This window comes from Pristis pectinata, chromosome 32, assembly GCF_009764475.1.
Source record: "Pristis pectinata isolate sPriPec2 chromosome 32, sPriPec2.1.pri, whole genome shotgun sequence".
NCBI lineage: Eukaryota > Metazoa > Chordata > Chondrichthyes > Rhinopristiformes > Pristidae > Pristis > Pristis pectinata.
The window spans coordinates 21,321,035-21,348,925 of NC_067436.1; the positions used below are offsets into that span (position 1 = coordinate 21,321,035).

General features: G+C 47.3%; 1 protein-coding gene across 1 annotated transcript; it reads left to right on the forward strand.

Annotated features, from left to right (window-relative positions):
* fan1 (FANCD2 and FANCI associated nuclease 1) lies at positions 1–27,891 on the forward strand. The gene is made up of 13 exons (XM_052042541.1): positions 1–547; positions 7,158–7,298; positions 7,703–7,892; positions 8,545–8,778; positions 11,770–11,901; positions 15,797–15,905; positions 21,878–21,997; positions 22,266–22,430; positions 23,386–23,521; positions 23,606–23,709; positions 26,066–26,260; positions 26,991–27,119; positions 27,296–27,891. The coding sequence occupies exons 1-13, from the start codon at positions 4–6 to the stop codon at positions 27,431–27,433; spliced, it is 2,337 nt and encodes a 778-aa protein (XP_051898501.1). The 5' UTR covers positions 1–3; the 3' UTR covers positions 27,434–27,891.

Here is a 27,891-nt window from a genome sequence, read left to right on the forward strand (position 1 = left end):
GTCATGCCGCCTCCCGCTCCGAAGAGATCGCGATGTCGCCTCTCGCTCCGGGAGCGAAGGCCTCGCGTTTCGGCCGCGAACGAAGGGGAATCAGCAGTCGGTCCTCCGGGGGCAGAGGCGACAGAAGCCCAGGCCTTATTCCGGGATGACGCGGCGTCGCGGCCCAGCCTCGTGAACAAGTTGTCGCGGCGGCATCGGCGGGCGAAGGCCGGCGGCGAGGGAGCGGCCCCCAGAGCCCCCGGGACCGGCGAGGGAGTGCCGTCCGGGACCGGCGAGGGAGCGGCCCCCGGAGCCCCCGGGACCGGCGAGGGAGCGCCGTCCGGGACCGGTGAGGGAGCGGCCCCCGGAGCCCCCGGGACCGGCGAGGGAGCGCCGTCCGGGACCGGCGAGGGAGCGGCCCCCGGAGCCGGATGGCGGGACGCGGGGTCCCCGCCCTACTACCTGGCGAACTTCCTGACGGTGTTGGACGCGGTGCTGCGGAGCCCGGACGCCGAGCTGTTGAGTGAGGAGGACGGGCACTGGATCCGGGTGTTCCGGCGCCTCTCGGGTATGGAGCTGAACGTGAGCCCGGGGCTGGTGGTCCCAGGGAGCCCCCAGCGCTTGTCTCTGCCCAGCTCGGTGTGAAGCAGCACGGGAGACGATCCTTCAGTTCATCGGGGCTTTGGAGAAGCTCTTAGTAACTAACTAAATCTTTGTTCAATTTCACCCTTTTGCAACTGCCTGTTGACTCTGCTCCTACCTTAACCTTTGCATTCCGGGTCCCATCAATTCACAGAATAAAAAAGTTCCTATAGCCCCTCTTTTTTTCCCCCGTCACTAGTCCTCCTCCAGTGGAAAGAAGGTTTTATTTTCATCCTATCAAAACCCTTCATGATTTGAACCCCACCATCAAATCTCACCTTTCAAACTTCTCCGAGGAAACAGACCAGATCCCAATTCTAAGAATCCGATCCATCATCTCTGGTGCTACCTGTTACATCTGGATAAACCAGGGAATACAGGCGGGTGAGCCTAAATTCAGTGGTGGGAAAGTTATAGGAATTCTGAAGGACAGTATTTACCAGCATCTGGATGGGGCAAGGACTGAGTAGGGGTAGTTAACATAGGTTTGTGTGTGAGAAATCATGTCTCACAAACTTGACTGAGTATTTAGAAGCAGTAACAAAGAAGACTGAAGAGGGCATGGTGGGTGTTGTTTACGTGCACTGCAGCAAGGTTTTTCACCGGGTCCTACATGGTAGGCTTGTCTGGAAAATTAGATCATATGGGATCCAGGGTGAGCTAGCCAATTGGATACAAAAGTTGGCTTGGTGCTTGGGGGCAGTGGGAGATGGTGGAGGATTCAAGTCATCTGCCCAACTCATCCACATCAACTGTGTTGCCCAGAGAGCTAGTCCCATCTGCCCTCATTTGGCACATTGCCCTCTAAACCTCTCTTATCCATGTACTTACCTAGACGGCTTTTAAACATTGCTAATGTGCCCACCTCAACCACTATTTCTGGCAGCTCATTCCAAATACACACCACCCCTTGCGTGAAGAAGCTGCCCCTGATGTCCCTTTTAAATCTTTTGCCTCTGATCTTAAACCTATGCCCTCTTATTTTTAGCACCCCCTCCCTAGGAAAAAAACTGTGCTTTCACCCTGTCTATGCCCCTCATGATCTTGTACACCTCTATCAGATTAGCCCTCATTCCTACGTTCCAGGGAATAAAGTCTTAGTCCACACAACCTTTCCTTGTAACTCAGGCCCCCAAGTCCAGGCAACGTCCTTGTTAATCTTTTCTGCGCTCTTTAATAACATCTTTCCAATAACAGGGTGACCAGAACTGTACACAGTACTCCAAGTGAGTCCTCACCAACATCTTTTATAACTGCAACATAACTTCCCAAATGATGAAGGCCAGTGTGCTAAATGCATTCTTCACCACCCTATCTACTTGAGACATCACTTTCAGCAAACTGTGCACTTGCACTTCTAGATCCCTCTGTTCCATAACACCCCTCAGGGTTCTACCATTCACTGTACAAGTCCTACCCTGGTTAGATGTCCTTGTCTCTATGATTAATCATTATGATTTTTCCTCTCTATCCTTAAAGTTTTGGGATACAATTTCACTGGCAGCAAACTCACAGGTACGTTGCCTAAGAGACCATACTATGAGCCAGGTTGACTACTGAGGGCATTACAGCACATCAAGCCTGTCTTCACCCAACATTCCCAAATACACATTTTCCTTTCTCCAAGCCCAGGGTCTGGAATTTCTTCCCTCAAATCCAAGGGAATTAGAAGATTCATTTAGCAGAAAACAACTTTATGTAACAGGAGTGAAACTAATAAGGTAACAAATTGGGGGAATTGTATGGAGAAACAGTTAAACTGTCAAGGTACATGGAACATTGATCTAATTATGGAACTGTAGTTCTTCTGTGTTCACATAATGCAGAACATGTGAAGAATGCAAGACAAAGGGACTTGCTTGCCATGAAGGACCTTGTCAAGGGCCTTGCTAAAGTCCATATAGACAATATCCACTGCCTTGCCCTCATCTACCCTCTTGGTTACCTCTTTGAAGAACTCCAAGAGACTTGTCAGTCACGACTTCCCACGCACAAAGCCACGCTGCCTGTCCCGAGTCAGACCCTGTCTTTCCAAATGTTGGTAGATCCTATCCCTCAGAGTATCCACCAGCAATTTACCCACCACTGATTGTTATTCAGATTGGAGGCCTGTGACCAGTGGTGTGCCACAGGAACCAATGCCGGGTCCACTGTTGTTTTTCATCTATATTAATGATTTGGATGACAATGTTAACATATAACTTTGTGGATGACACTAAAATTGGTGGACATTGAAGAATGTTTTCTAAGATTACAATAGGATCTAGATGAAGTGGGGAAGTGGGCCAAGGAGTGGCAGATGGAGTATAAATCGACAAGTGCGAAGTGTTGCATTTTGATCAGTTAAACCAGGACAGGACTTGCACAGTAAATTGTATGGCCCTGGAAAGTGTTGTAGAGCAGAGAGACTTAAGGGTACAGGTACATAGTTCCCTGAAAATGGCAACACGGGCTGATAGGGTGGTGAAGAAGGCACTTGACATGCTTGCCTTCATCATTCAGGACATTGAGTACAGGATTTGGGATGTCATGTTAAAACCATACAAGTCATTGGTGAGACCACACTTGGAGTATTGTGCACACTTTTGATTGCCCAGTTATAGGAAGGATGTCATTAAGCTGGAAAGGGTGCAGAAAAGATCCACGAGGATGTTACTGGGACTGGAGGGCTTGAGTTATGAGGAGAGACTGGATAGGCTGTGGCTGGTTTCCCTGGAGCATAGGAGGCTGAATGGTGACCTTATAGGATGTATAAAATCATGAGGGGTGTAGATAAGGTGAATGCTCATACCTTTTTCCCAGGACAGGGGAGGGTCTAAAACTAGAGGACGTAGGCTTAAGGTGAGGGGGGAAGGATTTAAAGGGGACCTGAGAGATGACTTTTTTCACACACAGGGTGGTGGGTTTGTGGAACAAGTTTCCAGAGGAAACCTTAAAAGACAAGGTTCAGAGGAATATAGATCCAATAGAACTAGCTTGAATAGGCATCTAGGTTGGTATGGACGATTTAGGCTGAAGGTCTTGTTTCTGTGCTGTAGAACTCAGACTCTTTCCGTGCATTCTAGAATCATGAAACTGACCCTGTGCCCACCGTGTCTACACCAGCACTTGGCCTCTAGCCTTCTACGCCTTGGCGTTTCAAGTGCTCATCTAAATACTCCTTAAAAGTTGTGAGGGTACCTGCTTTCACCAGTCCCTCAGGCAGTAAGTTCCAGATTGCCACCACCTTCTGGATGAAAAAATATTTCCCTTCTGATTATAGACACCTCTGCTAAAGGGAATTTTTTTGTTGCCATCTATGCTCCTCATAATTCTGTACACCTCGGCCTCCTCTGTTCTAAGGAAAACAAACTCGACCTGTCCAGTGTCTTGTAGTGGAAACGTTCCATCCCAGGCAACATTCATGGTGAATCTCCTCTGCACCCTTTCCAGTGCAATCACATCCTTCAGCTGAGGAGAAACTGTTAATGCTTCAGGCTGAAGACCCTTCATCAGAACCCATCTGAACTACATCAGACTAATTTTTATTAATGTTTTATACAGTTATATCAAAACCTCCTTGTTCTTGTATTCTATGGCCCAGCTAATGAAGGAAAGTATCCCCATTGCTTTATTAACCACCTCATCTGAATATGCTGCTGCCTTCAGAAATCCTTGGTCCTGTTATTTGCTAAGACCTCATGATCTATGGCCACTGACTCTTTACCCTCCCCCTTTAGAATGCCCTGCAAGCACTCTGTGATGTTCTTGACCCTGTCACCAGGGAGGTAACACATTCACAACTGCAGTAGTGCCTGTCCTCCCACAATTGCCCTTGAACTTTTGCTCCTCCCCCCCCCTCATGTGCTGCTGAGCCACCCACACGGCTGTGATCCTGGCTCTGGTTGCAGGGCTACCATTTTCCAACATGGACAGAGCAGTTCTGGACTGAGCTGCACTCTGAGTCTTCCTGACTTCCTGCCTCCCTCCCTCAGCCTGGTGGTTACCCATTACCTCTGACTCCATTTCCTTATGCTGCAGGGTGACCATCTCTTATAAATGTGCTGCCTACATAACTTTCAGCCCTATAGCCCCTGTGATGCCTCCAGCTAGCGCCCAAGCTCTAAAACCCCTCTGCTCAAGCTGGTCATATGGAGGCAGTTCCTGCAGATCTGGTTGTCCAGCCTGCAAGGAGCATCTACAAACTCCCAAATGCTGCAGGCCACACAAAGTACTGGACTGAACTCCCTGCTGTATTTTAATTTAATAAAAACACCCTTTACTTAAAATGTAATCCAAGTAAAAAATAATTACCTTTTGATTAAGCTCCTGTTGCGTCCCTTTAATTCAGGTATGAAAGAGACACACAGCATGGAAACAGGCCCTTCAGCCCAACTCGTCCATGCTAACCATGGTGCCCACCAAGCTAGTACCATTTGGCCCATATCCCTCTAAACCCCTCCTATCCATGTACTTATCCAAATGTCTTTTTAATGTTGTTACTATACCTGCCTCAATCACTTTCTCTGGCAGCTCATTCCGTATACATACCACCCACTGCATGAAGAAGTTGCCCCTCAAGTCCCTTTTGAATCTTTCACCTCCCATTTTAAACCCATGCCCTCTAGTTTTAAGTTCCCCTTCGCTAGGAAAAAGACCATGTGCGTTGCCCCTATCCACGCCCCTCATGGTTTTACACATTTCTGTGTGGTCACCCCTCAATCTCCTACATTGCAAGTAATAAAGTCCTAGCCTGGCCAACCTCTCCTTATAACTCAAGTCCTCGAGTACTGGCAGCATCCTCATAGACCACCTCTGCACTTTCTCCAGTTTAATGATGTCTTTCTTATAAAAGGGCAACTAAAACTGTACACAATACTCCAAGTGCAGACTCACCTATGTCTTGTACAACTGTGACGTAAGGTCTCAACTCCTATACCACTCATTGCTACTAATCACCTACCTTTATTTTAGCTTATACTCTGAAAATATTAAAGTAGAGGAAATTCAGCATGTCGCATTCTAAAACATGGCATCACCTCCATCTGTGCCAGTGATCTCAGTGGGGTAGTGTGCTCTCACAGGTTGTGCCTCCTCTCCCTCGGCACTGCTGCTGACTGTGGCCTCTCTGAAGACTTGATATCTTTCCTAAAGTATGGGCCCAGAAGTGGTTTCTGTATATCAAGTTGGACATAGTAGTATTCTATAAAGATTTAACATAACTCACTAGATTTTGTACTCTATGCCCCTAGGACATAGGATTATAAGTAAGATCATGGCTCATCCTCTTCCTCAAACACAATTTCCTTGCACTATCCTCACATTCCTTAATGTCTTTCATATCCAGAAGTGTACTGACTTCTGATGTAAACACAATCCACAGCCTACTGAGTTTGAGAATTCTAAAGATTCACCACTCTTCGAGTGAAGAAATTTCTCCTTATTTTCAGTCTTAAATGCCTACCACTCATTCTCACATTATAATCCCTGGTTCTATATTCCTTAGCCAGGGAAAACATCATCCCTGCACATCCCATATCAAAATTTTATACATTTCCAATGAGGTCACCTCTCATTCTTCTAAACTGCAGAGAATAGAAGCTTAGCCTCCTCACTGCCTTCTTGTATGACAGCTCTACCTTCCCAGTCTGGGGAATCTTTACTCTACACTCTTATGGCAAATATATCTTTTAAGTAAGGAGTCCAAAACTGAGCTCAGTACTTCAGGTGTGATCTCACCAAGACCCCGTATAATCGTAGTAGGAAATAATTACTTGTCCTAGAAAAGGCCATGATGTCATTTGCCTTTCTTAACTGGCTGGTGCATCCAGCTTTCAGTGACTTGTGTTAAGACAGCCAGGCCCCTTAAACATCAACATTTCCCTTTTTCTCAGTATTGCTGTTTTTTCTACTGAAATGAATAACATCACATTCACTGATGACCCCTTACCGACTCCACAAGATGCATCCTCAAACAACTCCAAATTGATTTCCTATTCATAAATCCACATTGACTCTGTTTAATTAAATTATTTTCTAAGTTTCTTTATATTATATCTTTTATTGTAGTTTTTAGCATTTTTCTCTTCCACTGATAACAGGCTAACAGGTCACTGGTTTCTGGTTTCTTACTGCCTCCTTTCAAAAATAGCAAAGTCACCTTTGCTACCCTCCAATCTGCAGGAACCACTCCTGAATCTGTGGAATTTTAGGAGATGATAACTGGAGCATCTACTATCTCTGCAGCCACCGCTTTTAAATTTTTGAGTATAGATCATCAGGCCCTTGTGATTTATCAGTTTTCAGCCTCATTAATTTCACAAGTAGTTTTTTTTTCTAATACTTATTTCTTTTATTTCCATATTTGCACTGAATTCTTGGTTCCTGGATATTTCTTGGAGTTTTTGTCATCTCTGTGAAGACACACACATCATATTTGTTTAGTTCCTCTGCCAGTTCTTTGTACCCTGGCTTTTGTGGACTTCTTGACTGGGTCTGCCACTAGTTTGAGTCTGTCACTCTTGTTGAAGTCACTGTGTGTTGCCTTTTGTCCTTAGCTGCTGGCCAGAAACTCTATGTGAGGCTTTTCCAACGGAAGCTTAATTGGCTGAAGGTGAACCGGCTGGATTATGCTGAAATTGGCCAGGATCTGAGGCCCGTCATCAGTGAGCTAGCCCTCGCTGGTTTGGTTCAGACAGGTATGGTCCCCTCAAGAAGGAGAGGACTTCTATTAATCAGAAAATTAGAGATTTGCCTTTTACTGAATTTAAAATCCTTTTTGTCTTTGAATGTCCTTACCCCACCTCCTTTACCTGCTCTGGCACTCTTTGATCTACCTACTCTGGCTTGACCCCAACATCTCCCTGGGCCTCCAGCCATCTCAGCAAACTCTCTAAAATTGTTTGGTGAACTTGTCTGTGTATAAAATTGCCTTCTCTCTGGCCCACCTTGCTAAAGGGTCTTGAGACCTTTGCTCTGAATTGGTCGTATGGAATGTGAACCAGTCACACTGATAACGTCTGGCATGGGTAACATGGGATCACTTGGCTTCCATCCCCAGTTATTGAGTGTTACTTCTAACAATGACCTTTCCCTTCCCCAGGCACTGAGCTGCATGATGTCTCTGATGCCCTGGACCTGCTGTCGGCCCCCGAGCTCAAACTGTTGGCTAAACACTTTCATTTGCGACCCCAGGGTCAGAGGTCAGAGGTCCTCGGGTCCTTGCTACGACTGGCCAAGCAGCAGTTAATCTTCAGCTCGAACCGGAGTCTTGGCCCTGCCATCCTGAACAGGTTCTCCGATGCACAGCTGCCACAGGGAGGGAATGGGATGGGGAAAAGATGGTATTCCTGTTCCCCAGGTGTTATGACAAGGATGCACGCAGAGTTCTGGAGAGTTCCTGCGATCATGTCTCTTGTTGAATTAGGCTGGGGACGCGATGTTGGTGTGTGCTTAATGACTGCACGGGTGCTCATCATGCTGTTCCTGGCCAAGGGAGTGCAGGGGCTGAAACCCTAGAAGTTGCAGCATTGGCTGTTCACGGGCAGCCTACCAGGTTGTCAGTCGTTCTAACTTTACTACTGTCCTGCTCAGTGCCCCCTGCATGTCTCTTCAGTCAAGGATGACCCTATGGTAAATGGTTGAGCATCATGTTTCATCTCTGTCCAACTACTGTGGTATTTTGTTCCCTCGGTCTTGGAATGGTGGAGATGGGAAGTGCTGGGCTTGTAGCGTCGGGTCCTTCAGTGATCAGCTAGCATTTGCAGCAGCTTAACTCATGTCTTCCCCAGCGCGCAGAAAGCTGCCTCAGGGTTGGGGCTGGAACAGGGAAAAAGTAAGGGTTGCATGGAGAGCAGAGCACCCTCACAGGTCAGGGGTGGGGGCTGGTGTCTATGGTACTAATACTTCGATTGTGAGTGTGTTTCTGGGGCTTTGTGTTATCAGGGTGAAGGAGATGGTCGGACAGTGTGTGAGAGTCACTGTGGTTGCTCGTGCTGTGTTCTCACGAGTGTTGCTACTTTTCTCTCTGACGGAGCCAACAGATGATGAAGATGCAGCCTGTGCGGGTCAGAACCAACTGTCCACGGTGCTCATGGTCAACATGGGCCGGATCACGTTCCCCAGATACACTGTCCTCAGGGAGGCCAGAATCTTCCAGAACAGAGATGACTTGCTCAGGTAATGGCAAACTCTAATCAGTTAACAGAGAAAACCCTCGGGTAGATAGGACAGGACAGGACAGGAACCTTGTCTGCTGGGACTGAGGTCAGGGGCCCTCTACACTATTTAATGGCAGATAAATGACTCTTGTAGCTGAATGTATGGGCTGATTATTGGATCTGTAGGTGGTGGAGCTTCTTGGAATCATTATACTTCTTGTTTAATTCTCACTTCTGAAGTGTGTGTGTCATATTTTTTTTTAATCGCTTCCTGAACTTGGAGCACAGACTATTTACAGATGGATAATGCACTGGGGAAGGTGCAAGGGAGTATACAAGCAATGGGAGTGGGGTTAGAAGATCAGAGAACTTGGAGTGTACATCAACAGAAAGTTAGCAGGGTCAATAGGTAGTTAAAAAGACCCACAGGATGCTTTTCTTTATTAGCCAAGGCTAATAAAGGAAAGCAGAAGAACAGAGAAGTTTTGCTATCCAAATCTAGTTAGACCATAGCTTGACCAGTGAGTACAGTTCTGGGCACCATATTACAGGGTGTGATTGTACTGAAGTGGGGTTCAAGATGATTTTCTCAGGACTGGAGAATTGTAGCCATGTAGAAAGATTGAATAAACTAGGATTGTTTTCTTTGGAACGGAGGAAGCTGAGGAGAGACTTGGTTGAGGTGTATAAAGTCATAAGGGGCCCGGTTAAATTATGTAATTTACCAGAGGGGTCAAAAGCCTAGACTATAGTAAGTGGAGTGGAGGGGATCCTTACACACAAAATGCTGGAGGAACTCAGCAGGTCAGGCAGCATCTATGAAGGAAAATAAACAGTCGACATTTTGGGCTGAGACCTTTAATCAGGACTGGAAAGGAAGAGGGCAGAAGCCAGAATAAAAAGGTCAGGGGAGGGGGAGGAGCAAAGGCTGGCAGATGATAGATGAGTCCAGGTGATAGGGGAAAGGTAGGTGGGTGGGGAAGGGGAGAATGAAAGGGAGTAATGTAACAAGCTGGGAGGTGATAGGTTGGAGAGCCAAAAGGCCGAAGAAGGAGAAATCCAGCAGGAGAGGACAGTAGACCATGGAATAAAGGGAAGGAGGTGGGGAATAGGTAGTGGGCAGGTCATGAGGGCGGGGTAGGGGAAAGAAGGGGTGAGGCGGCCACAGGAATGAGGGAAAACAAAGGGGGGGGGGAGGAGGAAAAAAGAGGGGAGGGGTCACCAGAAGTTAGAAATCGATGTTGATGCCGTCAGGTTGGAGACTATCAAGGCAGAATATGAGGTGTTGTTCCTCCAACCTGCATGTGGCCTCAACATGGCAGCAGAGGAGGCCGTGGATAGACATGTCAGTATGGGAGTGAGATATGGAATTGAAGTGGGTGGCCACCGGGAGGTCCTGGCTGTTGCGGTGGATGGAGTGAGGGTGCTCGAAGCAGTCACACAATCTGCGTCAGGTCTCACTGATGTAGAGGAGGCCTGGATGCAATAAATGATATCCTTGGGTTCACGGGTGAAGCGCTGCCTCACCTGGAAGAACTGTCTAGGGCCCTGAATGGTGATGAGGTTGGAGGTGTAGAGGCAGGTGTAGCACTTAATGCAGTTGCAGGGATAAGTACTGGGAGATCATCAGTGGGGAGGGATGAGTAGACAAGGGAGTCACAGGGAGAGTGATCCCTGCGGAAAGCAAAGGGGGGAGGGGAAGGTGGGAAGATGTGCCTGGTGGTGGGATCCCGTGGGAGGTGGCAGAAGATGTGGAGAATGATGTGTTGGATGCGGAGGCTCGTGGGGTGGTAGGTGAGAACAAGGGGACCCCTGTCCCTGTTATGTTGGGGGGTGGGTGGGAGAGGGTGAGGGCAGACGTGTGGGAAATGGAGATGCACATGATGGCAGCATTGATGGTGGTGGAAGGGAAACCCCGTTTATTGAAAAAAGAGGACATCTCGGATGTCCTGGAATGGAAAGCCTCATCATGGGAACAGATACAGCGGAGGAACTGGGAGAAGGGGATAGCATCCTTACAAGTGACAGGGTGGGAAGAGGTGTAGTCAAGGTAGCTGTGGAGTCGATGGATTTGTAAAGGATCTCAGTGAATAATCTGTCTCCGGAGATGGAGACAGAGAGATCCAGAAAGGGAAGAGAGGTGTCTGAAATGGACCAAGTAAATTTGAAGGCAGGGTGGAAGTTGGAGGCAAAGTTGATGAAATTGATGAACTCAACACGGGTGCAGGAAGCAGCACCAATGCAGTCGTCAGTGTAGCAGAGAAAGAGTTGGGGAGCGTTACCGGTATAGACTTGGAATGTGGACTGTTCCATGTAGCTGATAAAAATGCAGGCATAGCTGGGCCCATGTGAGTGCTCATGGCTACACCTTTGGTCTGGAGAAAGTGGGAGGAGCCGAAAGAGAAGTTGTCACGGGTGAGCACCAGTTCTGCCAGACGGTGGCAGTGGAGGGGGACTGGTTGGGTCTGTTGTCGAGAAAGAAGTGGAGAACCTTAAGGATCCAGTTGAAATTCAACCATCTCAGGATATGGGATAAGGCCTTTAGGATTGAGGTTGAGGAGAAATTTCTTCACTTGGATGGCTGGAGAGGCAAGTTGCTGAATATATTTAAGAAGGTTTTGAGATAAAAAGGAATCAAGGAGTATAGGGAGAGAGCAGGACTCTTATTTTGTGTTACGTGATCAGCCATGATTGTATTGAATGACGGAGCAAATGCGGATAGCCTACTCCTGTTCGTATTTTCCTGTTTCTATGATTAGAGGAAAAATGCTTTAACTCCGAGGGTGGTGGAGTGTCACTTCACTGCCTGAGTGGAGGCAGAAGCCATCGTTATATTTAATCACTACTTGATTGTGTACTTGAAGAGCTGTGCCCAGCGGGGTTTAGACCCGGTACTGGTTAGGATCAGATGGTGTTGCTCTTTTTCATCTGGTACAATGTGACGGCTGAATGGCCTACTTCTATGATTCAGATAAGGGTTGATTATATGTGATTATATGTTGTACGGCAGGTATGATGCGGCTTGTCACACTCTGGCTGAGGTGGGAACAGCAATGGCCAACAGGGCCTGGAGAGACGCTCTTAAGATTTATAAAGCTGCCAAAAAGACGTGGAACAAACTGGAGAACAGCAGTGACATCAGGTAATGGAAGAGCTCAACACATTTGCGCCTGGTATCTCTGCAGTCCGTGGTAACACCATTTAAAGGGGGAGGTAAACCCATCCAGCTGACACTAGCACCCACTCACCACCCTGTCCCTGCACTGGCATTGGTCACATAAATACCCATTGCTGTGCAAGTGGAAGAACTTTGTTAATCCATGAAGAGTGACTGTGGACCAGGCATTTCAGGGAAGGGAAATGTTTCTTTCTATTTTCTGGAGATGGTGGGTTGGAGGAATGGTTCCAAATAACAGCTCCTCTCGTTCATTTATTTGGAAGGTCTAATCGTTCATTCCACAGAACAAAATTGACATAACTAGAGCCCTGCATTTATGTGAAGCTCTCAATGTCCCAAAGAGAAAGTGCAGGAGTAACAGAATTGGATATTTGACCAATTCGTGTTAGATAGATGTTGGGGAATGAAGTGTCAGGGAAAAGTTGCAAAGTGTGGAGACAAAACTAAACATTGTCCATCAAAGGTGCATGTTGGTATCAGGAAATAGGAAGTGCTAGGAATATTGAGTGGATGAATCCCCAGGGCCAAATGGGATCTATTCCATGATACTGAGGTAACCAAGGGAGGAGATTGCTGGGGCTCTGATGGAAATTCTTGCATCTTCATTAGGCACGGCTGATGTGCCAGAATACAGGATAGCTAATATTGTCCCTTTGTTCAGAAAGGGATGAGGGATAAGCATGGAAGCTACAGTGGTAGGGAAGTTGTTGGAGAAGATTCTGAGGGACAGGATTTATGTTCACTTGGAAAGACAGGGAATGACTAGGAGTCAGCGATGTTTTGTGCAGGGGAGATCATGTCACACAAATCTGATTGAGTTTTTTGAGGAGGTAGACCTGGTTTACATAGACTTTACTAAGGCTTTTGACAAGGTCCTGGATGGTAGGCTGGTCCAGAAAATTAAGGCAGAAGGGATCCAACGCATATTGGCAAACTGGATCCAAAATTATCTGGGTGATAGGAAGCAGAGGGTAGTGGTGGATGGGTGTTTCTCTGACTGGAAATCTGTAACAAGTGGTATACTGAAGGGTGGGTGCTAGGACTTTGTTGTTTGTAATATATAAAAATAACTTGGTTGCGAATGTAGGTGATTTAATTAGTAAGTTTGCAGACGACACAAAAATTGGTGGGTTTGTAGATTATAAGGAAGGTGATATAAGGATACAGCGGGACATAGATCAGCTGGAAAGTTGGGTGGAGCGGTGGCAGATGGAATTTAATCTGGAAAAGTGAGAAGTCTCTGACCTTTGGGAGGTCATATTCTAGCACGACATACAGAGAAATGGCAGGGACTTTCAAAGCATTGATGTACAGAGAGACCTTCAGGTGCAAGTCCATAGCTCACTGAAAGTGGTGACACAGGTGTCGAGAGGTGACTTGATAGGGGTGTACAAGATGATAAGAGGCATAGATCTAGTGGACAGTCAGACTTTTTCCCAGGGCAAAAGTGGCTAACATGAGGGGGCACAATTTTAAGGTGATCGAAGGAAGGTATCGGGGGATGTCAAAGGCAAGCTTTTTATACAGAGTGGTGGGTCCATGGAACGCACCACTGGCAGAGGTGGTGGAGGCAGACACATTAGGGACATTTAAGAGACTCTTAGCTGAATGAATGGTAGAAAATTGGAGGGTTATGTGGGAGGGAAGGATTAGATAGATATTAGAACAGGATAAGATGTCGGCACAACATCGTGGGCCGAAGGGCCTGTACTGTGCTGTTATGTTCTATGTTCTAAGTGAAAAAGACATCTGGTGTGCTTGCCTTCATAGGCTTGAAGCACTGAGTATGAGAGTTGGGACATTGTGTTGCAGCTGTACAAAATATTGGTTAGACTCACTTGGAGTATTGTCTAGAGTTCTGGTCACCACACTACAGGAAGGATGTGGTAGCATTAGGGAGATTCACCAGGATGTTACCTGGAATGGAGGGCTGTGGTTATAGGGAGAGATTGGAGGCTGGGTGTATTCTTACTGGAATGTGGGAGGCTGAGGGATGACCTTATAGAGGTTTATAAAATTGAGGGGCGTTGATAGAATTTTATTCCTGGGACAGGGGAGTGTAGAGCTAGAGAAACAAAGGACTGCAGATGCTGGAACGTAGATGAAAAACACGATGATGCTGGAGGAACTCAGCAGGCCAGGCAGCATCTGTGGAGAAAAGCAGGCGGTCAACGTTTAGGGTCAGGACCCTTCTTCAGGACTGAAGCTAGGAAAAGGGGAAGCCCAATATATAGGAGGGAAAAGCAGAGCAGTGATAGGTGGACAAAAGAGGGGAGGTGAGGTGGGCACAGGGTGGTGATAGGCAGATGCAAGTAAGAGATAGTGATAGGTGGGTGCGGGGGAGGATAGAGTAGATACACCGGGGGATGGGTCAAAGATAAGAAGAGAGAGGAGAAAAAAGGGCTAGGAAATGGAAGAAGAGAAGAAGCATGGTGGGGGGGGTTACCTAAAGTGGGAGAATTCAATGTTCGTGCCGTTGGGCTGCAAGGTTCCAAGACAGAAAATGAGGTGCTGTTCCTCCAGTTTGCGCTTGGAATTCTCCTGGCAGAGTAGGGGGCTGAGGACTGTCATATCTGGGATAGTGTGGGAGGGGGAGTTGAAGTGACTGGCAATGGGGAGATGCAGATCGCAGTTACGGACAGAGCTCAGGTATTCTGCGAAACAGTCACCTAGTCTGCATTTGGTCTCACCAATGTAGAGGAGGCCACACTTGGAGCACCAAATGCAGTAGATGATATTAAGGGAGGTGCAGGTGAATCTCTGCCTCACCTGAAAAGACTGTTTGGGTCTGTTTGAGGTGGTGGAGGGGGTGTAGGGGCAGGTGTTGCACCTATTGCGGGGGCAGTGGAAAGTTCCTGGGATGGGAGCCGGATGGATGGGGCGAAGGCATAAACGAGGGAATCATGGAGAGAGCGGTCCCTGCGAAAGGCAGAAAGGGGTGCGGAGGGGAAGATGTGCTTGGTGGTGGGGTCCTGTTGGAGATGGCAGAAGTGGCGGAGAATAATGTGTTGGATACTTAGGCTGGTGGGATGAAATATGAGGACAAGGGGGACCCTATCCCTGTTGGGTCTGGGAGGGGTGGGGGTGAGAGCGGAGGTGCAGGAAATGGCAGAGATACGGGTGCGAGCTAGAGGTTTAAAGCGAGAGGGGAGAAAGTTAAAAGAGATCTGAGGGATAGGTTCACACAGGTGGTTATCTGGAATGAGCTGCCAGAGGAGGTGGTAGCAGCAGATACAATTACAACATTTAAAATGTGTTTGGACGGGTACTTGGATAGGAAAGTCACAGAGGTATGCGGGCCTAATGCAGGCATATGGGATTAACGTGGACAGGCATCGAGGTTGGCATGGATGAAGTGGGCTGAAGGGCCCATTTCTGTGCCGTATGATTCTATGAAAGCTGAGGAGGAGGCAAATTCAGAGGAGACTTGGTGGTTCAGGAAGCTGGAGTGGAGCTGAGGCCACTTAAGGTTGCAGGGGGCTCGACCAGGTGGATGAACTCAGCAGGAGAGGTTTGCACAGTGTGTGGCATTTGAAGTATGATGAGGGTGTTGATGTATTTCAGTGGCTATGGAGTCCTCGGTAAGTACTGAATAGGATGGGGATTTGTAGAGTGAAGCTGCTTGCATACTGTTCCACCAATACACCTTGCTTATACTCTAATTGCTGCTGTTGTCAGTGAGGCTGTGTCTGCTGGTGCTGCAGCCTTGGGTTCAGCAGGGGCAGGGTTGAGACTGGCCTGGGATGGTAACATTGACCGACCAGGTGGGTTTGAGCCCAGGTTTGTGATTGCTTGTTCTCAGTATTCCTGAGCAATGATTCTTCCTCAGTGGCAGGTGAGCAGTGTTGGTTAATTTCAGGTTCTGTCAGGAGCTGCCGGTCTACCTGAGATGTTTCACTGCAGGATGGGTCTACACGAGGATCCGCTTCAGAGGGGTTGAAATTCTACAGCGGCTTCATATGTACAAGGTAAAAAAAAACAAAGCTGTAAAAACCCAGGGTTTGTTGGGGGTCAGGGTGATCTGGGGCAGGGACAGGAGTTCACATGCAAGGCAGGGAGTAGAGCTGGCATCGAGGCTGGGCTGCAGTGGGTCTGGTTTAATGAGGCCATGTGGGTACAATTTGGGAATAACAGAGGGGCAACCATGTTGCTGGGATTATACTATAGGCCTCTCAATCGTCAGCATTGGAAGAACAGATATTTAAGCAAATCACAAAAAAGTGTGAGAACAATAGGATTACAGTAGTGGAGGAGTTTAACTTTCCCAAAATTGATAGGAATTGCCTTAGTACAAGGGGTTTAGATGGGGCAGAATTTGTTAAATGTGTCCAAGAAAATCTTTTGGAGTCGGTTTATTATTGTCACATGAACTGAGGTACAGTGAAAAGCTTGACTTGCATACCGTTCATACAAATCAATTCATTACACAGTGCATTGAGGAAGTACAAGGTAAAAACAATACAGAATGTGTAACAGCTACAGAGAAAGTGCAGTGCAGGTAGACAAAGGTGCAAGGCCATAACGTGGTAGATTATGAGGTCAAGAGTCCATTTTAGTGTACCAGGGAACTGTTCAATAGTTTTATAACAGCGGGATAGAAACTGTCCTTGAGCTTGGTGGTACATGCTTTCAGGCTTTTGTATCTTCTGCCCAATGGGAGGGTGGGGAGGGGGGTGGAGAGAGAATGTCTAGTGTGGGTGGGGTCTTTGATTACTGAGGCAGCGAGAAGTGTAGACAGAGTCCATAGAGGGGAGGCTGGTTTCTGTGATGTGCTGAGCTGTGTCTGCAACTCTTTGCAGTTTTTTTGCAGTCCCGGGCAGAACAGTTACCGTACCAAGCCGCGATGCATCCAGATAGGATGCTTTCTATGGTGCATCAAGATAGGATGTAAAGAGTTGTAGAGAGTTCTCCCAGAGATGGAGCTGTACTCAACCGTCTCTTAGGAAATGAAACTGGGCAGGTGGTTGAAGTGTCAGAGAAATAAAGGACTGCAGATGCTGGAATGTAGATGAAAAAACAGGAGGCTGCTGGAGGAACTCAGCAGGTCAGGCAGCATCCGCGGAGAAAAGCAGACAGTCAATGTTTCGGGTCAGGACCCTTCTTCAGGATTGAAGATAGGAAAAGGGGAAGCCCAATATATAGGAGGGAAAAGCAGAGCGGTGATAGGTGGACAAAAGGGGGAGGCAGGGTGGGCACAGGGTGGTGATAGGTAGATGCAGGTAAGAGATAATGATAGGCAGGTGAGGGGAGGAAGGGAGAGCAGATCCACCAGGGGATGGGTCAACCGTACGGAGGCAGGTGGCATGGGGGGAGGGGGGAAAAGGAGAGAAACAAAAAGCAAGGAGATAAAAGAGAGAGAGGCTAGGAAAGGGAAGAAAAGAAGCATGGTGGTGGGGGGGGTGATGGTGGTGGGGGGGGTGGTGGTGGTGGGGGGGGTGGTTGGGGGGGGTGGTGGTGGTGGGGGGGGTGGTGGGGGGGGGTGTGGTTTGGTTTACTTAAAGTGGGAGAATTTGATGTTCATGCTATTAGGCTGTAAGGTCCCAAGACAGAAAATGAGGTGCTGTTCCTCCAGTTTGTGTTTGGATTTCTCCCGGCAGTGGAGGAGGCCGAGGACTGACATATCACTGATGGAGTGGGAGGGGGAATTGAAGTGACTGGCAACGGGGAGATGCAGATCGCGGTTATGGACGGAGCGCAGGTGTTCTACGAGACAGTCACCTAATCTGCGTTTGGTCTCACCAATGTAGAGGAGGCCACACTTAGAGCACCGAATGCAGTAGGTGATATTAGGGGAAGTGCAGGTAAATCTCTGCCTCACCTGAAATGGAGGCGATATTCACGGAGAGAGCAGTCCCTACGAAAGGCAGAAAGGGGTAGGGAGGAGAAGATATGCTTGGTAGTGGGGTCCCATTGGAGATGGTGGAAGTGGTGGAGAATGATGTGTTGGATACGTAGGCTGGTGGGATGAAATGTGAGGACAAGGGGGACCTTGTCCCTGTTGGGTCTGGGAGGGGTGGGGGTGAGAGCAGAGGTGTGGGTGCGAGCTCTCTCAACCATAATAGGGAGGAACCCACAGTTAATAAAGAAGTTGGACATCTCTGATGTCCTGGAGTGGAAAGCCTCATCATGGGAGCAGATGCGGCAGAGGCGGAGAAATTGAGAGAAAAAGATAGCGTGCTTGAAAGAAACAGGGTGAGAGGAGCTGTAATCGAGGTAGCTGTGGGCGTCGGTGGGTTTGTAGAAGATGTCAGTGGATAAGGAATCTCATGAGATGGAGATGTAGAGATCAAGAAAGGAGAGAGAGTGTCAGAGATAGTCCAAGTGAATTGGAAAGCCGGGTGAAAATTAGTGGCGATATTTATAAAACTGGCGAGTTCCACCCCACCTCCCCTCTTCTGTCCACCTATCACTGCTCTGTTTTCCCCTCCTATATATTGGGCTTTCCCTTTTCCTATCTTCAGTCCTGAAGAAGGGTCCTGACCCGAAACGTTGACTGCCTGCTATTCTCTATGGATGCTGCCTGGCCTGCTGATTTCCTCCAGCATCTGGTTGGTGTGTCAGCAGGGAACATTTTGGGAACAGTGATCTTGACATCAGTTTCGAGGTCTTTATGGAAAGAGATAAAGTTGGTCCTCAGTTTAAAATCTGGAAATGGGGAAAAGCTGATTTCAATAGTATACGAGAGGACCTGGTGAACATAGATTGGGAGCAGATGTTTGAGGGTAAAAATGGCAGCGGACAAGTGGGATGTTTTTTTTAGAAGAGAGACAGTGAGAGTCCAGTGCACTTTCTGGTAAGGGTGAAAGGCTGAGATGACAAAATTAGGGAATCTTGGATGACAAAGAAATTTTAAAGTTTGATCTGGAAAAAATGGAAACATATGGCAGGTGTAAACAACTATTTCAAGGGAACATGTAGCAAAGAACTCAAGAAGGGAATTAGGGCGTAAACAGGCCACGAAATAACCTTGGCAAGGAAGATTAAGGAGCTTCCCAAGGCATTCTGCAGGTATATGGAAGCATTTGAAGGAGAAATAACAAGAGTTCTGGGCCAACACGTTCCTGTAAAAGTGAAAACCAAGGGTAACATGTACAGAGAAGCCTGGAGGTTGAGGGTTGTTAAAGAGAAGAATCTTATGGCAGATGTAAGGAACTAATAACATGGGAGGACTGTCAAGAGTATAAAAGTGCAGGGAGGTGCTTAAAAAGGAAATGGGGAAGATGAGAGGTCACGAAATATCACTGCCAGACAGGATCAAGGTAAATCTGAAGACTTCCTGTAAGTATATTAAGCACAAAAGAATAACTAGGGAAAAAATAGGACCCATTAGGGACAAGAGCGGCAATCTGTGTGAGGAGCCAGGAGGTACAGATGAGGTACTAAATGAATGCTTTTTATTGGAATTCACAAAGGAAACCAACTTTGTAGCTGGAAAACTCAGGGAAGGTGAAATTCTAGTGCAAGTCTCCATAAATAAATAGATAGCTGATGCCTAGTGAGCTTAATGGTGGTTAAATCCCCAGGCCCAGATGAGATTTATCCCAGGCTGCTAAGGGAGGCAAGGGAAGAGTTTGCTGCAGCTCAGGCTGAGATTTTTACATCTTTGCTGGCCACGAGTGAGGTACTAGGTGACCAGAGGACAGCAAATGTGGTCGTCCTTTTCAAGAAGGGCAGCAGGGAAAGGCCTGGTAATGACACCTGTGAGCATCAGTGTTAGGGAAGTTATTGGAAAAATTCTGGGGGACAGGATTAATGATCAATTGGAAAGCAGGGGCTAATCAGAGATAGCCAACATGGCTTTGTCAAGGGCAGATCTTGTCTGACCGATCTGATTGAATTTTTTGAGGAGGAAATAAAGTGTATTGATGAGGTCAGCGCTGTAGATGTAGGTTACATGGACTTCACTAAAGCCTTTGACAACATCCCATATGGGCCTAATAGATTAGGGCCCATGGGTCCAAAACTGGCTGGCAATAGGAGGTGGAGAGTTGTTTTTGTGATTGGATGCCTGTGGCTAGTGGTGTTCCACAGGGATCTGTGCTGGGACCCTTGCTGTTCATAATATACATGAACGAGTGGGACGTGGATGTAGGAGGCATGATCAGTAAGTTTGGAGATGACAGGAGGATTGGTGGAGTTGTTGACAGTGTGGAGGGTAGTTGTAGGCTACGGAGTGATATAAATGTGTTGGTGAAGTAAGCTGAGAAATGGCAGGTGGACTGTTTCCTTGCTGTATGACCCTGTGATTCTATATCAGGAGCAAGGGGATAGCCAGGGAAAGAGTGGGTCTCCTTGGGGACCAAGGGGTAATCGATGTGTGGAGCAAGGGGATGTGGGTGAGCTCTTAAATGAACACTTCTAATTTATTTTCCATATCTTTCTCCTTGGTGAGTACAGTGAATTCAGGGAGGGCTACGTGGATAATCTGGAGCAGATCAGTATTAGGAAGGAGGAGGTGTTAGATGTCATGGGACACAAAGGTTGATTAAACTTTAGGGATGGATGAGATCTACCCCAGCCTGCTATGGGAAGCAAGGGAGGAGATAGCTGGGGCGCTGGTGAAGATTTTTGAATCTTTGTTAGTCACAGGCGAGGTACCAGAAGACTGGAGGATAGCTACAATTATTCCTTTATTTAAGAAAGGAAGCAGGGACATGCCAGATAACCACAGGCCAGTGAGAAGCTTACATCAGCAGTAGGGAAATTATTGGAGAAAATTTTAAGGGACAGGATTTGTGCTAATTTACAAAGGCAGGGACTGATTAGGGACAGTCAGCATGACTTTGTACAAGGGAAGTCCTGTCTCACTAATTTGATTGAGTTTTTTTTTAGGAGGTAACAAAGGAGATTGATGAAGTCAGGGCAGTAGATGTTGTCTATATGGACTTTAGTAAGGCCTTTGACAAGGTTCTGCATGGTAGGCTGGTCCAGAAGGATGCTTTTCTGATTAGAAGTCTGTGACCAGTGGTGTACCACAGGGAATGGTGCTGGGACCCTTGTTGTTCATGATATAAATGACTTGGATGTGGTGCAGGAGGTATGAATAGTAAATTCACAGATGATGCTAAAGTTGGTGGTGGTGTTGATAGCGAGGAAGGTTGTCTAAGGCTACAGCAGGATATAGATATTGAGCAGAGTGTTGGCAGATGGAATGTATTTGAGGTAATGCATTTTGTGAAGTTAAATGGGGGTAGACCGTACAAGTAAATGGTACGGCACTAAGGAATGTTGGTGAACAGAGGCACCAATGGTCCATAGTTCGCTGAAAGTGGCAACACATGATGATGAAGGTGGCATATAACATGCTCGCCTTCATAGGTCAGGATATAGAATATAAAAAATTGGGATGTTGTATAACAACCTTATGAAGCAGTGGTTAGAGTGCACTTGGAGTATTATGTACAGTTCTGGTGGCTGCACTAGAGAAGGATGTGGTTGCACTGGAGAGGGTGCAGAGAACATTCACCAGGATGTTGCCTGGATTGGAGGGCTTTAGTGATGGGGATAGACTGGGTTTGTGTTCCCTGGAGGAAGGGAGGCTGAGGGCGTGACCTGACAGAGTCAGAATCTTTTTCTCATGGTAGGGATATCAAAAACTAACAAGCATAAGCTTAAGGTGAGAGGAAGGAGTTTTAAAGGGGATCTGAGGCGTAAGATTTTTTCACAGAGTGGTTGATATCTGGAACACACTGCCGGAGGAGGTGGTGGAATCGGATACAATCACTGTGTTTAAGAGGTATTTAGACAGACACTTAAATAGGCAAAATGTAGAAGAATATGGACCCAGCACGAGTAAATGAGATTGGTGTAAATGGGCACAAAGATCAGCATGATGTGGTGGACAGAAGGGCCTGTTTCTGTGCAGTACAACTCTGTCACGAGCTGAGTGCTGGAGCTAGGAGTCCCACTGTTAAAAGCCATCCTTGAATCTTGTTGTCAGGAGGCTGTGGAGGAATTGAGGAGCCTCCTGGACCAGAGCGCCTTTTGTCCAGAGAGTCGTGGCCGCTGGTGGGATCGACTGACTCTGAATCTCCAGCAACATCTGAAACAGACGGATCAGGTAACACTGACTAAGGGAGCAGGACCCTGTGGCTCCCCCCGAGTGTTTCATCAGGTGGGTGACAGCGGGAAGATCCCATCACTGGTCATGCCCTGTGGTAGGTTATCGCTCACAGGATCCCCAGATCCCACACTAGCCAACTGCTGTCTGGTGCTGCCCAGCTTCACTGGGTTGAAGTGGCGGCCTGGTTGAGTGGTAGCTGATCCAGACTCAAACGTTTCCTTGGATTGTTCGTTGGAATTGACTCCTGTTTTGACTTTGGTTGCAGGCAATCCACTGTTTGCGGGAGGGTCTGGCTGATGCACGTGTGCACACAGGACATCGGCTGGCACTACAGCAGCGAGCGCAGCGGATACGTGACTCTCCGACCTGCAGGAAATGGCATCACCTTCTTCAGGACCTGCCTGTGATGCAAGTGGATAAAGTGCCACATGTGAGTGGTGTGAGAGTGGGAGCCCTGCTTGATCTGCTCCTGTCTAATGATTGGTGCCGTCACATTATCAGTCACCGAGATACTGCATTAGGCAACATGACGGGACGCCATGGTACAGCTGTACAAAATGTTAGTGAGACCACACTTGGAATTGTAGTTTGCCACACTATAGGAAGGATATGATTGAGGTAGAACGGGTGCGGAAGATATTCACAAGGATGTTGCCAGGACTGGAGGGCTTGAGTCATAAGGAGAGACTGGATAGGCTGGGACTGTTTTACCTGGCTTATAGGCCTCCTTACTGTATAAACCTCAACCTTATAGAGGTTTATACAGTCATGAGGGGCGTAGATAAGGTTGATGGTCACGGTCTTTTTCCCAGGGTAGGGGAGTCTAAAACTAAAGAACCCGTTTCAGGTGAGAGGGGAAAGATTTAAAGGGGATCTGAGGGGCAAGTTTTTCACGTGGATAGTGGTGGGTAAATGGAATGAGCTGCCAGAGGAAGTTGTAGAGTTGGGACCAGTTACAATGTTTAAGACATTTGTACATGGATAGGAAAGATTTAGAGGGATATGGGCCAAATGCAGGCAAATGGGTCTAACTCAAGTAAGCAGCTTGGTCGGCATGGATGAGTTGGGCCGAAGGGCCTGTTTCTGTGCTGTATAACTACAGTATGGCTGTAGGAGCTCTCCTCACACACACTCTGGCGTAATCCAGGAGCCACAACGAAGACTGAGCCACTTTCCCCAGTGTAGATTGGGTCCAGTTGGAGCCACTCTCCCAAGGCTAAACCCAGAGCTGGAAGCTGCCCCACCCAGGGTTGGACTGCCAGCAGTCCTTCCTTACCCACCTCTTGTGGGATGGGCACTGCTGGGCAGTGGGAGCTCTCCCTGAGACTTTGTCAGTGCAGTCTGCAGCTCAGAGCGGAGTTCAGAATTTATTTTGTTCTTTCCAGGTGACAATAAAGGGCAGGACCTGCCCAGGGATGGGTAACGCCTTCTTTCTGATGGAGGAGCAATCTCATTCTACAGTCATCTGTTCCGTGGAGGCAGTGTCCCTGGCCCACTACCAGCAGCAAGGCTTTGATCAGGGTAATGGCCGCAGCAACCCGCTGGCTTTTATTGTTGGTGAAATGTCAGGATAGTCGCAGTGATCTGTTGCTCTGTCTGTACCAGGGATCCATGGTGAAGGAGCCACATTTTTAACACTATTTGGACTTCTCTTCTGGGAAATCATCTTCCTACCTGGAATCCCTGATGTTTTCCGGAGTCCATTTCAGGTACTTGGCTGAAGTGTTGTTGTTCTGGGCTGGACCTGGCATGCTTGTCTGTGAGGTTCGTGTAGCAGGTGTATTGATTCATTCAAATTGTTTATGAGGCATATTGAGGGTGTATGTCAGGTATAGGCAGCTGGGATCAAGTAAATCCCTTGGAGTTTTAGAGAGATGGGAGAACACTTAAGATGGAAATCAGGAGGGTAAAAAGCGCACATGAGAGAGCTTTAGCAGGAGAATACCAAGAGCTTCTACAAGTATATTAAGAGCAACAGGGTAATTATTGGAAAGAATAGGGCCCCTGAAGGATCAATGTGGCTGCCTATGTGAGGAGCCACGGGAGATGGGCAAGGTGTTAAACGAATAGTACTTGTATGTATTTACCGTGGGGTCATGGAAGCTAGGGAATTCAGGGAAGTGAATAGTGATGTCTTTGGAACATATTCTCATTACAACAGAGGAAATCTTAAGGCATATTAAGGTGGATAAATCCCCAGGGCCTGACCAAGGGAATCCTAGGAAATTGTGGGAAGCATGGGAAGAAATTGTAGGGGCCCTGGCAGAGATATTTGTGTCATCTTTAGCCACGGGAGACTAGAGGGTGGCAGATGTTGTGCCCTTATTTAAGAAGAGCTACAAGGACAAGCCAGAGAACTGCAGGCTGGTGAGCCTAACATCAGTGGCGGAAAGGTTACTGGAAGGGATTCTGAGGGACGTGATCTACGTGCATTTGGAAAGGCAAGGACTGATGAAGGATAGTCAGCATGGCTTTGTGCATGGGCTATCGAGCCTCAGCAATTTGATTGTTTTTTTGGAGAGGTACTGAAGAAGAGTGATGAGGGCAGGGCAGAAGATGTGGTCTACGTGGACTTTAATACAGCCTTTGACAAGGTCCCGCTTGGTAGACTAGTCTGGAAGGTGAGATCACATGGGATCCAGGGTGAGCTAGCCAGTTGGATACAAAATTGTCTTGGTGGAAGGAGAGAGAGGTGGTAGTGGAGGGTTGTATTCAGATCAGAGGCATGTGACCAGTGGTGTGCCACAGAATTGGTGCTGGGGCCACTGGTGTTTGTCATCTATATTAATGATATGGATGACAATGTTGTTAACTAGGTTAGTAAGTTTATGGATGACACCAAAATTGGTGGTGTAGTGGACAGTAAAGAAGGTTATCTAAGATTACAACAGGATCTAGATGAACTGGGAAAGTGGGCCAAGGAGTGGCAGATGGAATTTAACTCCAACAAATGTGAGGTGTTGTATTTTGCTAAGTTAAACCAGGGCAGGACCTGCACAGTAAATGGCAGGTCCCTGGAGAGTGCTGTAGAACAGAGAGAGCTAGGGGTACAGGTACAAAATTCCCTGAAAGCAGTGACACAGGTAGACAGGGTGGTGAAGAAGATGTTTGGCGTTCTGGCCTTCATTGGTCAGGACACTGAGTACAGGAGTTGGGACATCATGTTACAACTGTACAAGTTGTTGGTGAGACCAGACTTTGAGTATTGTGTGCAGTATGGGAAGGATGTGATTAAGCTGGAGAGGGTGCAGGAAAGATTTGCAAGGATGTTGCAGGGACTGGAGGGCTTGAGTTACAAGGAGAGACTGGATAGCCTGGGAGCTTTTTTCCCCTGGAGTGTAAGAGACTGAGGGGTGACTTTATATAAGTATATAAGATAAGGTGGATGGTTACAGTTCTTCCTGGGGTAGGGGAGTCTAAAACTAGAGGACATAGATTTAAAGTGAGAGGGAAAAGATTTGAAAGGATCTGAGGGGTAAGTTTTTCACAGAGGATGTTGGGTATATGGAACGAGCTGTCAGAGGAAGCTTGAGGCGGGTACAATTACAATGTTTAAAGACATTTGGATAGGTACATGGATAGAAGAAGTTTTGAGGGATATGGGCCAAATGCTGGCAAAGGGGACTAGCTTGGACAGATGTCTTGGTCTGCATGGACGTTGGGCTGAAGGGCCTGTTCCCTGCTGTATAACTCTAACTCTAAATGTGAATTGCAGCTGTTTTCAAGAGAAGTTATTTTGAGATTTAGTATTTGAATAGTAAAATTCAAAAGCAAATTAGATAAATACTTAAAATTGCAGGTTTAGGGTAAGAGGGCTTCATCAACTTGTCCCACGAAGAGGCTGCACCCTTCATTGGCGTGTGTAATTCTTGGGAGCAGGTGACTAGATCTCAGTTGAAAATCTTTCCTCCTATCATATTCAGTGTGCAGACAGATGGAGTGCTCATGCTAGATTTAGTCACCAGCTCCAGCATTGTGTCAGGACATTACAGCATGGACCAGCTGTGCTTTGGTCCAGTTGGAGATTGGCTGTAATGATTACATGTAACCATGTTTGTGCCCCAGACTTGTCCATTGGATCTGTACACAGACTATTTCTATCAACACCGGAAGGAACACATTGAATCGAGGCTCAGGTTCCTGCAAGGTACCTCCACAGAGACCCTCCACACACTCATCGCTGATGTGTGGAACAGTTACAAAGACACAGCTGCTGCATTAATTAACTGGGAGATCTTCAGCTCTCTTCAGCAGGCTCAGGTACACTGCTTCCAATCCCTGCGCGGTGACAGAACCATACACAGTAGGGTACACAGAGACACACGAGATTCTGCAGATGCTGGAGTACACACACACACACAAAGTGCTGGAGGAACTCAGCAGGTCAGGCAGTGTCTATGAAGAGAAATAAACAGTCAACTTTTCGGGTCGAGACCTTTCATTTTGTGTGTATTACATCAGTAGGGTACCTGTGTTATGTTCCAGAGCCATACTCACAGAACTATACTCTTGTTATACAGTCATAGATTCCTACCCGCAAGTACAGCATCTATTATAGTGCCATCACAGTTCAGAAACAATAGGCACGTGGAGAAGTTTGGGACTGTTCTCAGAATAAAGTGAGTGAGAGATTTGATTTTACAAGACCTGTTCCCATCACAAGTGGCTTAAGGAGCAATGAACCCAAATTAAAAATTTTGCTCAAAAGGTACAAGTGGAGCATGGATAAAAGCTTTTTGCATAGAGTGGTTATGACCTGGAACCCACTGCATGTGAGAAAGTTTCTGTACCATCAGCCAGTGAGAACTCTGTGCTGAATGGTCTCCTGAGCCAAGTTATGATTGCTCCTGTACTCCAAGGCTGCAGAGAGATGGATCACGATGCTCTAGTCAGATAGATGATAGAATCTTGATACGAGGGCTGTACTGACAGATTGTGGAAACGCTGCACATTGGGTCATGAAGTGACATGTTTGTGGGGATGTTTTCAGAGCCTCGTGAGCTGCCTTGGTGGTCTGTTCCTGAGCGGCATTTGTAAGATTCTAGCTGAGGACCTGAGGCATTGCCGTGGGGGTCTTCCTGATCTTGTGGTATGGAACAGCCGGAGCCTCCAGTACAAGGTGAGCTGTGGGAGAGGGAGGCAAACTCACTGGTGCAGTGGCAGATACCAGCTTCTCCAGGGTGGCACTAAAGCACATTCTTACAGGCATCGTTCATGAATGTCAAAGTCTTGCTTGAGATGATTTCCTAGCTAAGTGCTTCCTATCTGAATTTTCACTTTCTCTTTGGCTCCCAGCTGGCAGAAGTGAAGGGACCGAACGACCACCTGTCCCACAAGCAGATCATCTGGTTGGATCGGCTGCGCAAACTTGGGGCTGCCGTTGAAGTTTGCTACGTTAGTGCAGTTGGAGCACGCGGACAGCAACTCAGCTGAACCCTGTGCAAGTGTGACTTGTCCCTGAACTCCTGTACCCTACATCCTTGCACTCACCACCAGCCCTGTTAAGTTTCAGATAATTATCTGATGAACAGGGTTTTTAAAGTTGGTACACAGGATACTGCGTTATAAAAGTGAGGTCTGTGTTTGAATGGCTCAGTTCCTTGGAGCTGTTACTCTGAGGGACAGGGTGGCTGTGACGAAAGCTCAGGGCTTGAATGAAGAGAGCTGGTGCCTGCAGGACCCAGTGCAGTCAGGGGGACTCAGCCTCTTAAGACAAGCAGCTGGAGTTGGTACAGCTTCTGATCAATGTATGAACATCTCCAGCTTTACAAAGTGCATCAACGTGCAAACAGAATTTGTCATGATTACCAGGTCAGTCCTATTCATGCAATACATTCATTGAAATGGCTGTAGTACTCATTAAAGCTTTTAAATGCCTAAATAAAAATTAA

Bases quoted from the DNA above. Each gene is read 5' to 3' on its own strand.
- fan1 (XM_052042541.1), top strand. From the start codon at position 4: ATGCCGCCTCCCGCTCCGAAGAGATCGCGATGTCGCCTCTCGCTCCGG. The intron at 7,893-8,544 runs GTTCTCCGATGC...TTGTGTTATCAG, and splicing joins GGCCCTGCCATCCTGAACAG to GGTGAAGGAGATGGTCGGAC. The intron at 23,710-26,065 runs GTACTTGGCTGA...TTTGTGCCCCAG, and splicing joins TTTTCCGGAGTCCATTTCAG to ACTTGTCCATTGGATCTGTA.